The 14,387-nt window shown below is 38.0% G+C and overlaps 2 protein-coding genes across 2 annotated transcripts in view; both read left to right on the top strand.

Annotated features, from left to right (window-relative positions):
- Positions 1 to 10,778, top strand: part of PDE3B (phosphodiesterase 3B) — a 51,072-nt gene extending 40,294 nt beyond the window's left edge. The window contains exons 9-16 of the mRNA XM_083401465.1: positions 766 to 903; positions 2,608 to 2,719; positions 4,596 to 4,709; positions 5,557 to 5,756; positions 6,706 to 6,909; positions 7,686 to 7,847; positions 8,693 to 8,939; positions 9,594 to 10,778. Of these exons, the coding sequence (XP_083257591.1) occupies positions 766 to 903; positions 2,608 to 2,719; positions 4,596 to 4,709; positions 5,557 to 5,756; positions 6,706 to 6,909; positions 7,686 to 7,847; positions 8,693 to 8,939; positions 9,594 to 9,820 (1,404 nt within the window). The 3' untranslated portion in view covers positions 9,821 to 10,778. The remainder of the gene's footprint in view (positions 1 to 765; positions 904 to 2,607; positions 2,720 to 4,595; positions 4,710 to 5,556; positions 5,757 to 6,705; positions 6,910 to 7,685; positions 7,848 to 8,692; positions 8,940 to 9,593) is intronic.
- Positions 1 to 14,387, top strand: part of RIC3 (RIC3 acetylcholine receptor chaperone) — a 513,554-nt gene that overhangs the window by 417,780 nt on the left and 81,387 nt on the right. The window lies entirely within an intron of this gene.

The following is a 14,387-nucleotide window of genomic DNA, read 5'->3' as shown; positions in this document are numbered from 1 at the left end:
TTTGCATCATGGATATGAGCATGAGGGTATAGAAAAGGAAACAAGAGAGAAGCCAAATAAAAATATAAAGTACTAGATCCACAGGTTCTTGAACAGCCAAGAGTAGATGTTAGCTGCCAAATAGTACTCAAGAGTTACTGTGCTATTGTGCTGTGCTAAAGTCTCCTCAAAGCCCAGTTTGGCAGTCAGAATAGCTGCTTGAATGAATGGGGCAGACTAGCGAATATTTTAGGGATTCTGCTGGGAAAGTAAGGCTAACAGAGTTTTATGCATTATGATAATAGAGCAATTCCTGAAATTATTTTAGATACCACAGATTTGGCTCATGGTCATTATTCTGATGTGACTTTAAATGTTTTTTTGAGCCAGAGATCTTGGGCAGTTGCTCCTGCACAGCAAGTAATCATTCTGTGGTTTTTAAAAACCCAGTGCTTCAGATTACATAAATGTGTCCCAGAGTATCAGGAGGCAACCAGCTTGCTGAATCTAGGCCGGTCTGGATTTGGTCAGTGCCTGGATGGTTGTTCATATGGGCACCACATGTATGCTCCCTTGGATGATGGAAGATAGGTAGGATATACATGTTGCTAAATAAATCCTATTTTGTAAACACTATCTTACCTAGTTTGATCAAGTTTAGCAATGTCCCATCATATGCAAAGTGATTACATTAACTAGCCTCAGAAGATTGTGGACTTATTTAAATATAAAACTAAATGCATATAATAAATTAGTATTTTTATATGTTATACTTTTCTTATACAGATGGAGACAGCTCCTTCATTAGAACTGATTCTAACAGAAGACCATGATTCATTAATGGAGAAGATGAACAACTGGAATTTCCAGATATTTGATCTTGTTGAAAAAATGGGAGACAAATCTGGAAGAATCCTTAGTCAGGTTGGTTGTTCCTAGATATATGTCATTTGTTACACATGAACACCTTCTAGGCTGTGTGTGTGCTATTATAGAATTATGCTATTTTTCTAAGCTTACATGTGGATAAATGTTAAATGTAGGAAATGTTGTTTTGCATTTAGAGAACTTTGGAATATCCCAAAGTGGGGAGGGAGGATGTGGTGCCATAAGAGTGTGTGTGCCCCCCATCCCCACCCCAACCTGTCCTTTATTTTGCTCAACCTGTCCTGTATTTTAAAAGGTAGCGACCCTACTTTTAAGTCTTGATTAAAAAGGAAAGTAGAGAGCATTCTGGAAACATTCAGCTTCCTATACTTGTGAAGATTGTTTGTTTGTCACCTTTTTCAAAAAATTACATCAAAGGAACATACAAAAACAAAGATTTTAAAATAGCTGTAAAACAATAATAAAACCCCCACTAAAAATATGCAGAGAATTAAATTCCATAGGCCTGGGCAAATAAAGATGTTTTTACCTAGCAACTAAAAACAGACACTGAAGGTGTCAGGCATGCCTCTCTGGGGAAAGCATTCCAAAACGGGGGTGCCACCACTGAGAAGGCCCATTCTCATGTTGTGTCCCCTGCCCCCCACTTTCCTCAGAGATAGAACATCGGAGGGCCTTGGGTGAAGAATGCAGGGTGTGGGTTGGTTCACCTGGAGTCAGACAATCTCCAGGTAGTGCCAGAATTGGTGCTATTTGTTCAGACCATCTTACTCCAGTCAGCAAAATTCTGCACCACCAGCAGTTTTCCAAGCTGTCTTCAAAGGCAGCTGCACCTATAATGCATTGTACTACTCTAATCTAGAGGTTACCAGAGCATAGATAACAGATGTTAGGCTAGCCAGATAGGGGCATAGCTAGGCCCCCAGCCCAAGCTGATCATAAGCACTCTGCATCTCTGTAACTTTTACCAACGATGTAGTGGATGCAGAATGACACAAGGGGATGGCAGAGCAAACAGATTAATCTCTGCTGTTCTCCCCTCCTCATATACTTACTAGTCACAGTTCTGGTCAGCAGTGAACATTATTAATGTTCATGTAGATGTTGTGCCATACTGTAGTCAGGAACTTAGAAAATGGAGTGGGAGTTGCCAGAGGAGATTCAACGCAATGTTTAAAATATAAATAGTTGCATGTAAGCCTAATAAATAACACACATTCTTGTGAATTATACACAGAATTCTTTTAGAGAGCAGTAATTAGATGGTTTTTACTAATTAATAACTAAACCTCTTTGGTTAGGAAACCTCAATAATTGGTTAGTAGTAAAATTGCATTAGGTTTTATCTTAAGATATCCATAGCTTGATCTGCTTGTGTAAGGTGAACCACTGATCTTTTCCCTATACCACATCCCATATTCTAGAGAGGCTCTTCACCCTCAGGAGCAGTTTTTGGAGTACAGAGGGGTTTGCTATGTTGAGGAGTAAGTGAGAAAGCCTGTTCTGCTAGTGCTTCTGCTTTTTGGATGCAGACCTAACAGCTTTATCCACTTCATTGTTTATTTATATGTGCCATCCTAACATTCTTAGTATTCTATATATTTCATCCTAATATTTAATTATTATTTTTTTTAATCTAGTTTTCTTTTAAAAGACAAAATGTAAGACCTAAAAAAAGGAAGCATAAATAATTGTACATTAACTTTCCTTACAATAAAAATAATTATATTCTTTGCTCAGGTTGCATTCACATTGTTTCAAGACACTGGTTTATTTGAAATTTTCAAAATTCCAACTCGGCAATTCATGAACTACTTTCAGGCACTAGAAAATGGTTATCGAGACATTCCCTGTAAGTAATACCTTACAACATTAGGATTATTATTTTTTTCCTTTAAGCCACACTGCGTAGTTTATCATGTTAGTCCTATTTTCAAATATCTGATGCTGCAATGTAATGCTATGATAATGATGGCTGGGTTTCATTTATTAATATTTTTCATACGTTTTGGAAGAATAACAATAAATAGATTTAAATTGCTAATAATGTGATAACAAAAATGGATAAAATGAACAGTATGCATGTAAATCATTTGCTAGCTTCGTAAATACAAGGATATATTAATCAGTCTTGTGGAAAGTTTAATGCTGAAACTTTTAAATAACTTGGACTGTCTTTTAATTTTTATTCTTTATTCTTTCTCACATACACCATCAGTATTCAAACCCATCTAAATAAATTCCCCACTCCCACAGTGTTAGAAACCAAGATATGACAGCTAGGAGCTAAATGGCACCTTATGGGCGCAACAATGGAATGTCTAGGCGCGCTATTTTATAACAAGAATACAAAGCTGAAAATGAATGAACTGCAGCTAAAATATTATGTTCATTTTTCACATGTTCTAGACTTTCCCCTGCCCACCCCCTAAATATTCTTAAGAGGGTCTCTTCTCCAGTCTTAAGAGAGTAGCTGGAAGTGGGGAGGCAGAAAAAATGTCCTTCTTTTCTTCCACTCTGCAGTTTTAATCTGAAATCTTAGGCACAGTACTGTGCCCAGAGCTCAAAAACTGCTCACCCTAATTAAATTCTCTGTCACAAATGTGCCTAAAACAATGGGAATTTCAAACATTGTCCTCCGATTCAAGGAATTTTAGCAATTTTAGTTTTCTTGGTGGTATAATGCCAGGGGATTTCTGACAGAATTATCAACAGCCACCTTAAACATTCACATATCTATTTCTCTTATTGCAGACAAACTTTAATCTTGAAACAACTCCTACCTGCTTCTTTAACTCTTCCTTCACTCTACCATGCCATTATGCTTGTCTGCATTATTGTTGAAATATTCTTGAAAAACTTGTGTGGAAGATACTTTGAGAAATAGCTCAAATAGCTTATTTGTAGCAGCTAATACATCCCATGCTGAGCTTTTTTTGGTACATAATTGTGGAGTTTGAGTACCTTTAGAATGTTGACACATTTGTCATTCACACACCCCTCTGTACTGTCATTAGAGGATGGGGAACCTTTCTGGCCAGTAGGCCAGATCCTTATCTCCCCTGGAGGAGGGTGCATGGGGCCATTAATCTGTCAATCATCTGGTGCTTTGAAGCCCCAGTTGCCTCAAATGGGGGGTGGGGAGGATGTCTGAAAGCTCTATGTAAAAGGAAGAAGTCCTGTGTGCAGGCAATGCTGTCAAAGGGCCAGATTTTTTACCCCACCAGTAAAGGAAGTGTATGAACTTTCAGAGAACAGCTGGCTGTGAATTACAAGAAAACTAAAGTCATAGTGTTTTCAAGAAACTATAGGGCCATAGACGCTATATGGATAATCAGTTGATCAAACAAGTTAAAAGTCTTTAAATACCTTGGCCTTATTTTTCAGTCAACAGGGTCATGGCGAGCACATCAGAAATATGCAAAGGAAAAAGCATTTCAGAGTGCCAAGATTCTGACATGCTTTTTCCATACGAAAGGTGGCAATCACATACCATCAGCACTTAAAATATTTAAAGCTAAACCCCCCTAGCACAGTTATTATATGGGGCTCAAATTTGCATAGGCGATCGCCTTTAATCTACAGAAGCTGTTCAGTCTAAATTCCTAAGGCATTTTTTCCCTCTTCCATCCTGTGTTCTAAGTGCTTCACTGCTAGCAGGTTACAGATGGTATGTTTAGTTTATATTATGATAACATTTGGATTTAATTAAAAAAATCTTATTTTAGATCACAATCGAATACATGCAACAGATGTTCTTCATGCTGTTTGGTATCTTACAACAAGACCAATTCCTGGATTTCAGCAACTATATAGTGATTCTATAACTGGAGCAGACATTGGTATGTGACTTCGTTTGGTCTTCCACAGAGACCCCTCCCCCCACCATAATATAAAATGAATATATTTGGAGTGGAGGAAATGTCTCCTATTTTTTTCTCTTATTACTTGTAGATTTCATGGTTGAAAGATAGAACTAACAGTCTATGTCATTTACAAGCACTGTGTGTCTGGTTTTAGGATAATTGATTGAATAATTGCTGACATGCTTTGCTTCCTAGCCAAGGAAACTGTTTCACTTAGATCTCTTATCCAGAATGAGACCTATATCTTCCTGCAGTGGTCAGCATGTTTCTAGCAACTAAAATACATTAGGCTAATATTTCTTTATTTAATTAAGAAATGAAACGTCTCAGACTAAAAATACCTAAGGCTAAACTATTTAACTTAATTAGAGCTTTTCCTAATTATTCCAATGTAAAAATGAAATAGTCCTGAACATTCAAGGTCTTACTTTAATTAATATATACTCATCTTAAAATGTTCTGTTAAGTTTAACCCAGTATGACTTAAAGGAAATTGTTTAGCCTTAGTTTTACACAATAGAAATAGTAATAGTAAGGCAATATTTTTTAAAATTATGTGTTCTTTATATAATAAAAGCATCATAATATCTTTGGGCGGGGGACTTGAACGCATGTGTGTCTTAGAAGGAAGTATTTATTTCTGATGCATCGCAGTTACACGGGATCATTCAGATACAAGAAATACAGCTTTTTTAAATTTAATTTTTAAAATTTAAACTCAACACAGTGAAATCTGTTCATTGGTGGGTGTAACATAAATATTTATGAAGATGCTATCGCTGAATATTCTTAAAATGTAAGTTCACGTCTGTTTTTTCCCCAGATACAGAAGATGATATTTCAGCTGACCGAGTTGCCTTTATTTCCTCCAGGAGTTGTGCTATGGTTGATGAAAATTATGGATGCTTAGCCTCAAATATTCCAGCCTTAGAATTAATGGCTCTTTATATTGCAGCAGCTATGCATGATTATGATCATCCTGGCCGTACAAATGCTTTTCTGGTAGCTACAAATGCTCCTCAGGTAGGATGTTTGGTCTTCTGGAAAGTTTCTGGTATTCAATTCAATTCCTGAAATTTAGCAGACACATGCATTAATATTTGCTGACTTTTAAATGTGTTTGATATATGCGTACTGTGCTAAAGGAAATCATGCAAAATCATATATTCCCAAACACATCAGAACAAACAAGATTAATAGTAATACACATATACCACATCAGTGTTCCAATTATATAGTCTTACTGCACTTTTATAACAGGATTTTAAAACATAGATGGATGTAATAGCAAAAAAGATAAACATTGTAATAGGAAATTCCATTCTGAATAGCCAAGCAGGCTTCATAAATGAAAATTGTATTCAAACATAAGAAAAGTTATAAATGCAATACATAACATTAATAAAACTGATAAACCTTACAATATAGTTTTGCTCAAGAAAGCTTTTGATTGCCTGGAATGGGATTTTCCCCAGTTGGCACCAGGACACTACCAAGTGCATAATATTGTTCCTCCTGTTGCTTGAGGCAGGAAACCTCATCATATCAGCTTTTGAAAATACCCGGCTAGGATTTGATTTTGTAATACTGGATTAAATATACCAGTAACTGATTTATAGGGCCATCCTTTGGTTAATTGCTTTGACTGTTTTGAAGGGGGAAGGAATGGGTTTCTGTGCAGTCAGTTTGAAACTGACCCAAAATCCCCATTTTTCCTTCTCCAAGGGAGCATTTCTAAAATGCTCTAATAAGGCTACAGTTTAAATATTTTAAAAACATTTGGAGGAACTATCACAACCACAGTTCTTCCCAATATTTTCAGGTACAACAAACTGCCAGCAGATTAATTGTAAAACATGGACCTGCTTATACATGAATTTTGCTCTGAATTATCTCTGGAGTCAGAAATTTTATTTGGTCTATACATTTTTGTGAAATGTCAATCTTGAAAGGATGTGTATTAATTTTGCAGGCTGTGCTGTACAACGACAGATCAGTTCTAGAAAATCATCATGCTGCCTCTGCATGGAGCCTCTTCTTATCTCTGCCAGAATATAACTTTTTGCCTAATCTGGATCATGTACAATTCAAGCGATTGCGATTTTTAGTGATTGAAGCAATTCTTGCTACAGATCTTAAGAAACATTTCGATTTTCTTGCTGAATTTAATGCCAAGGTTTGTAGCCCAAGTTTATGCCTGCATGCAGGCTATATACCATAATGATTAAAACTTAGCTTTACATATTTAGTTACCATATTTTTTTCATGTATAGGGTCCCCCCCCCAAAAAAAGGTTTAAAATTGGGGCTCGTCTTATACATGGGTAGTGCTGGGGGGATGTTTTCTTAATTTGGAGTCCCCCAAAATAGGGACCGTCTTATACTTGGGGGTGTCTTATACATGGAAAAATGCAGTAAGTTTTTTTAACCACTGAGTCAAAAAAATCTTTTAAAGTGATGTACAGAATTATAATAAGAATCAACAATATGCAGATAAGCTTAACAGAATTTACATTTGCATGCATTTGCTGAAATATTTTTTTTTAGCAAGCATGCAGTACTATAACAATAGTATTCGTAGGCCAGAAATTTCAAAGCATGGATGCCATACTGAAATATTAATTCCTCAAAAATGTGGAACAAACATTATACGGCACTTGTAAAACTGCAGATCAAGCAAGCAGTCAGGTAGGTACATGAGGGAAGATTATTCTCCCAGGCAAGTGTGTCTACAACAGCAGCCTAAAGCTGCTATTTTCCATACACTTACTAGAGAGGGAGACCCATTGAACTGGGAGTCATGAATAGTATTGATTGTTCTGCACAATGTATAAAATAAATAATGCTCTTCCTTATATGATGAATGGCAAGTCCACTGAATCTAAGTCTGAAAGAAATAGACTGTGGACGTTAGTAAACCAAAATACTAAAAACTGTTTTTTCTTCCAAACAGGCTAATGATGTAAACAGTCATGGTATAGAATGGAGTAATGAGAGTGACCGTTTATTAGTGTGTCAGATATGCATCAAGCTTGCAGATATCAATGGTCCAGCAAAAGTTAGAGATCTGCACTTGAAATGGACAGAGGGCATTGTCAATGAATTTTATGAGCAGGTAGGCCTGGGAAATCAGAATTTTTGAAAGATTTGTACAGTTTAAAGAATTCTATTCATATGTTTTAGTTATAAACTCCCATTGTTTTAGGCACATTTTGCAACGGAATTTCATTAGGGAGAGAAGTTTTGAGCTCTGGGCTCAGTACTGCACCTAGGATTTCAGATTAAAACTGCAGAATGGAAGGAACAGAGGACCTTTTTCTGCCTCCGCACTTCCAGCTACTCTTTGAAAACTGGAGACTCTCTTAAGATTATTAGGGGGGTGGGCAGGGGAAGGACTAAACCATGTGGAAAATGAACATAATATTTTAGCTGCTGTTCATTCATTTTCAGCTTTGTATTGTTATAAAACAGCATGCCCAGACTTTCCATTGTTGCGCCCATAACCAAGGTTTAAGGTGCCATTTAGCTCCTAGCTTTCATATCTTAGCTTCTAACACTGGCTATTGGCATAACTATAGCTTAGTAGGAAAAGTGCAACTGTATCCAGTTGTATCATGATGCAAAAGTCTGTTTTCATGACCAATGATTACTGGCTATCAGCATATGGCAGCTGTAGATTGTAGCAATACTTATTTAAATATTGTATTTACATGCTGGGCGTGGCACAAATCAGCTTTATATATTCCATGACTGCTGCTTAGAAAGTGTGATTACAATGTAGTTTCATAAGGAAATATCTGCTGATAATATGTTCTTTGTGATGCTCTATAAGACTAGAACAAATGTAACACAACTCCTTATTGAAATATTGGCTGTTTGTTTTTGTTTTATGTGCTCCAGTTACCAAACTTTGCACTGATACCCAATCTTTTCTAAGTGTTTGTATTCATGAATTTACAGGGAGATGAAGAGGCAAGTCTGGGATTACCCATTAGCCCTTTTATGGATAGACGTTCTCCTCAACTTGCAAAACTTCAAGAATCTTTTATTACTCATATTGTTGGTCCTCTCTGTAACTCTTACGATGCAGCTGGCTTGCTTCCAGGCCAGTGGATTGATCAAAAAGATGATGATATTGAAAGCTCTGAAGATTATGATGAAGAAGAGTTGGACAGTGAAGACGATGAGATGGAAGATTTAAGCACAAGTAAGTCTAAATACTTAAACTACATACAGAATTTAAAATGGATTTGGATCTAGTTAACTTTTTACATTTGTTGAAAGCTGCCCAGAGTAGCAGATGGGAGGCATATAAATAAATTGTTCTTGTGTGATCCAGATATCATAGTAAAATATCACCATTACAAGTATCTATAAAGGGTCACGTTCAAAGCTGCTTGAGTGAACTTTCCCCATCTTCTCTTCTTCCCTGAACACCAGCAATCTGTTTGATAGAGTCCCCTGACCCCCTGGAACATATCTTGGGGGTGCATGTGAGGCTGCAGGTGAGAGGGAAAGCCCCATTTCACCAGCAGAATTCCTTGGATCTGTGCTGCTCATGCAAACATTGCACCAAATTCCTTCACATTTCCATTTCCAATTAAAAGGTTCCATTACTCCCCAGGTCCTTTCTTCCTGCCATCTCACAAAGCTCGGCTTTCATCATCATTCTGAGCACACAGACCATTCTCCTTTAACCTTTAAGCGCATCCTGCTCCCTGTTTAATCAGCTAGAATGCCTGACAAAGGTGTATTCATAGCCATTCAGGTTGGTTCAGTATCACCACTTTCCTAAGCATAAGGAAAGTGTTTCATACTTGTTTAGCCCTCTTTTGAAAAGTGGCATTTCCCTCTTTTGCAGAACTGCAGAGAAGAAAAAGCAGGCAGCGAATATTTTGTCAGCTGATACACCATTTGAATGAAAATCATAAAGTATGGAAGAAAGTAGTTGAAGAAGAAGAACTAAATAAATCAGAAGAGAGTAAACAGTCAGAGAATACATCCTTATGTCAAGCAGATGAAATTCAGGTTATTGAAGAAGCAGATGAAGAAGAGGAACGACATCAAGGAGCAGAAAAAACATTTTAAGAAGCCTTCAGAATGATGTACTGTACTGCTCCAGAAATAATGTATTATTTCATATAATGCTGACTTTAGACTGACACAGTGAACATAACTGTAAGAGAGATTTGAATACTGTGAAAGGACATATTTTCTCTTAACAGTATCCCACTCCTATGCACTTTTACCACATGGAATTTGAAAACTTTATTCAAAGGTTGAATATTGCATTCCATGATGCAAAGATATTATGCCCAAGGTGGTGTTCAAATACCTTGTTTTGCTGTCTTGCTGAAAACAGCTTCTTAATATTAAAGTAGTATATACCATTTTTGAGAAAAAAAATTTAGCTGCCTTATTTTACAAAGTCACCAGAAGTATTTTGTTTATAGGACCTACCGGTAATTGGGCTGAATACCATTACATGTTTTGGAATTTGTATTTTATTTTTAATGTGGATTCAAAAATCACTGTTTCTTATCTGTCAGTATGAATGTTACAGTTTACACCTGTTTGATTTGCAATTGTTTTATTAATGAAGTTTTCTTGGATTGATTTAACCATTAGATGACTGCAACCAGAATAGATAAATTCTGGATTTTGTGGTTAAAATTTTATCCCATGTGCATCAATTTGATGCTTTTTACTGTGGTGCACAACCTGCCATTTTATTTTTTTTGGAAAATGTTCAGGTTTGCAGTGAATATCCAGGCTAGTTTGCTAAATATACACCTGTTGCCTTGTTTTCATTGTTCTGTAATAGAACACAAAAGCTATCTTTTGATAATGAAGGGACTGTATTCTTTTAGTCAATAATATTATAAATATATTCCACTCTTACTCAGGATTCATGTTTAGAAACATGACACAACAGATTTTATATTTACAATATTGTGCTAATGCTAGGTGTTCATTTAAAAAAGAGAGAGTCTACTTTTTCTTTGTATGTAAACCTTTGAAGAATTAAAAGATGGTTTTCTATAAACAATTGTTGTTCTTCACTTTGCAAAATAAGAAGCACACGGTAAATATTCCTGCTTGCGGTAACCACACATTAGATTAAAAAAATAATGAAAATACAATAGTAATTGAAGTCCAGTCACATGCCCAGGTTATCTGTTGTCTGCTCATTTTAGTTTCACTTTACATACAGCCCATATTGCATTGGGCAGTAAGTCCCTGAACTGTGTGCCTGATTAAAGCCCACTTAGCTTGTACTCTTTTTGGAAGTAACATTAACACTCTTCTGAAATGATGGGGAGGGACAGTAGCTCAGCCATTAAGCACATTCTTTTCTATACAAATGGTTCTAGCTTTGGCACTTTCACATAAAAAGGAGCAGGCGAAGAAGCGGAGAGAAGTCTACCTGAGAACCAGGAGAGCTTCTGTCAGCCAGAGTACACAATACGAGATTTGATGTTCCTTTGCCTGCTGTGTGTCTAAAAACAAACCATATGATATCTATCTCAAAATAATTGGTTTTGCTTACAAGCAAATCTATGCAGAGTCAATTACTCAATTAAAACTCATATGTTTAGGTCGCAATCCTTGCTGCCTGGATTGGAACAACCACCAGTGGGTGGGTGGGCAAATTACAGGTCACTAAAAGCCTGGAGTTGGTACAGTGCTCAAGCCCAGATTGGGCCTGGGTTCTGGGGCAGCTCAGCCTCTTCCCGCCATCAGGGAAAAGAACCATTTTGTGGCTTTTTGCTGGTGGCAAGCCTGCCACTACGACATCTACCCCACCTGTTCAGCAGTTGGAAGTGGAATCCACATATCGGAGTGATGACAGCACTATGCAGGCAATGGCCGGAAGGGCTGCTCTGTCCAATCCAGCCCCACCCCCTGCAGCCCAGGGCAAGAGGGCGGGGCTTGCATTACTCTCTGCCAATCAACTAACTTCACTGTTGGCTGGGCAATAGCCCTATTTGAAATCTTAAATTTCATATCCAAACAAGATTCTGCGAACCACCCTGAGATCTAATGATGAAGGGCAGTATATAAATCTAAGAAACAACAACAATTATGTTTACAAAATTCTGCATCTATTAAAAGTCATAGCAAAACGCTCTAACGCTAGTGGCCCTGCACATCCGGCCTTAATTCTGTTAATCAGTTTCAAAATCAGGGCAAGACCCATTGCATTCCGCCCCACCCCCCCAAAGTGTGAATATGTTTCTCTGCCTTCTCTGAGGGCAAGACCAACCTTGTAATAATAATACCTTAACACCAACATAAACTTTCAGGTCTTTAATATTGGAAGACAAAAATTGTCAGAACACTTAAGTGTAAGTGATAACTGAATTGCACTCTAGATAGATTTTGCTCAGCCTTTCCAAACTATTGAAATATATTGCCAGCTCACCCTCTAATAACAATTAATATAGCTCAACCTGCATTTATAGTCATTTCTGTTTTTCAGAGCTGAGCTCAGTCGGAATGAAAGTCAGCTTTAATGAATTCCTAGAGCATTGTGCTGGAAAAGGGCAGGTTTTAAAACAGTGCAAACTCCTCCAATAAAACAGAGATTAATGATCAAAAACTTTTTCTGCAATCCTATATAAAGTGTATGATATAAATAAAAAGGACATTTGGACTTGCTATCTAGGAGTATGGCAAGAGGGCTGTATCTATCATTAGGATTTTTATCCTTTTCTTAAAAAGCAAAAAAGGAAAGAATCAGGAGGGTTAAAAAATATCAAGGGTGTGTGCTTGGAAAAAGAAATTGGAGGCTTTCATTAGTGTGTGAAAAAGCCAGCCTGCATCCCACCTCTGGAGCTACAGAGGTGGGCAGACATGCCCTGGCAGTTGTGTGGAGCTACAGAGGTGGGCAGACATGCCCTGGCACGTGTGATAATCCCTGCCACCACCCCAGCTCCAAAGGTGGACGGAAGATTGGGGATTGATAGCTGCATGGTCAAAGCCCCGGATGAGCCTTGTGCATTCAGAGCCAAACTGGGAGCAGCCTTTCCTTGAAAATGCTCAGGGTGGTCTCAAGCATCCAGAAAACACAGGGTCCCTTTCAAGCAGCTGCACCCAACCTGGCATGCTTCCCACTGGCCCTTTCTTCTGTTAACATTAGTGGGATATGCTTCTGAGACTGAATAGGTTTGTCCCGCACAAATAAAAAAGCTTTTAATAAATTAGAATGTTAGATATTACAGCTGTGAACTGGATCTGTCTGAGTCTTGGACATCAAACCACATTTGGTTCAATCTGGGAGTCGGTCAGATCAGGTTGCGGCAGCCCCAGGGTGGGTCCACCCAGAGTGATCTGGGACTGTCGCAAGGGCAGTGTTGGTCTGGCAATGAGGAAAGAGGAAGAGACCAGCATCTCCTGCCACTGACCATTTCTAATTAGGGTTTAAACCCCTGATTAAACAGCTGGTGGGGAGGAGAAGGACTCATGATTGTGCAGGCCTCAAATAGGTTTGAAGTGTGAATCTGGGTCAGGTTGGCTCTGGATCACCTTGGATCAGATCAGAGCAACTCTGAGCACTGGATCAGGTGCCACTCAGGAAGATGGACAATTATTAAACACCTTTAGACATGTTTAATAACATATTTATCAAAGACAGAAACGTTATAAACTACCAGGTTCAGATGGTGACCTCGCAGTATTTAGGAAGACACTTTCAGACTTTAGTCACTTTTCATCCCACAGATACCTTTCTTTAATAATGCTGATGGCCTTTTTAACTTTACGATTCACTGAATGATGCTAACATTACTTTGATATATAAGACTACTTTGTGCTGACTGATCTCTCTTCTGAAGCAGGTTTCTAATATCATTGCTGCCTCACTTGCTAAAAGATTAATTAGAATAATAACCAAATATGTACACCATACTCAAGCAGATTTTATATCTGGACATTTGTTATAAGGAGGGCTTTTAATATAATCAATACATGTAGTCAAAATGCGGGTGACACCTCTGGATGTTCCTTAGTGCTGAAAAGCTTCTGAACATTGCAGATGGAAAATTTTATTTTATTTATTATTTTATTACTTTATTTCATACCATGGTTCCTCCTGAGCCCTAGGAGTGTGTTGGCAGTGAGAAGAGGGTGACATATGTAGCACAACAGACCTGCACTGCTGCCAGTGGGTCTTACTCTCCTGTAGTTGCTGCTGAGGCACATTAACACAGTAACTTATTAAAACTTATTAAAAGCGGCCCAGCTCTCCTCCGTTCAACCTGCACCTTTGTGGTTTAGTAGCAGCAGCCCACACTTTCTCAGACCTCAGAAGAGTACGCTGGTTACTCACAGCTCCAATCCTAAACTCCCAGTAGCCAACCAAATGCCAACCATTTTGGCACATGGGGATTCTAAAACCCTGAGGCTGGCAAACAGCCAAATTATTCAGAATAAAGGTAGGAGAGAAGCTGGCAGAGGTCCAAACAGAATACAAAAATAAAACCGAACCCTGTAGCTCTAAAACTGAACTTACCGTAGCCTATTCTCTACACTCCTCCTTCACATTTCCTCACAAAGAATCGGCAAGGCTGGGCAACTTCGCAGAAGATCCCATCTTGGAACACTGGGGCTGGAAAAGGAACTGGATCCCCTGCTCTTGGAAGGGGAACAAGTT

The sequence above is a fragment of the Podarcis tiliguerta genome (genome assembly GCF_965153285.1).
Source record: "Podarcis tiliguerta genome assembly, chromosome: 1".
Lineage (NCBI taxonomy): Eukaryota > Metazoa > Chordata > Lepidosauria > Squamata > Lacertidae > Podarcis > Podarcis tiliguerta.
The sequence above is the reverse complement of the archived record's forward strand: the minus strand, read 5'-3'. Positions and strand labels throughout refer to the sequence as shown.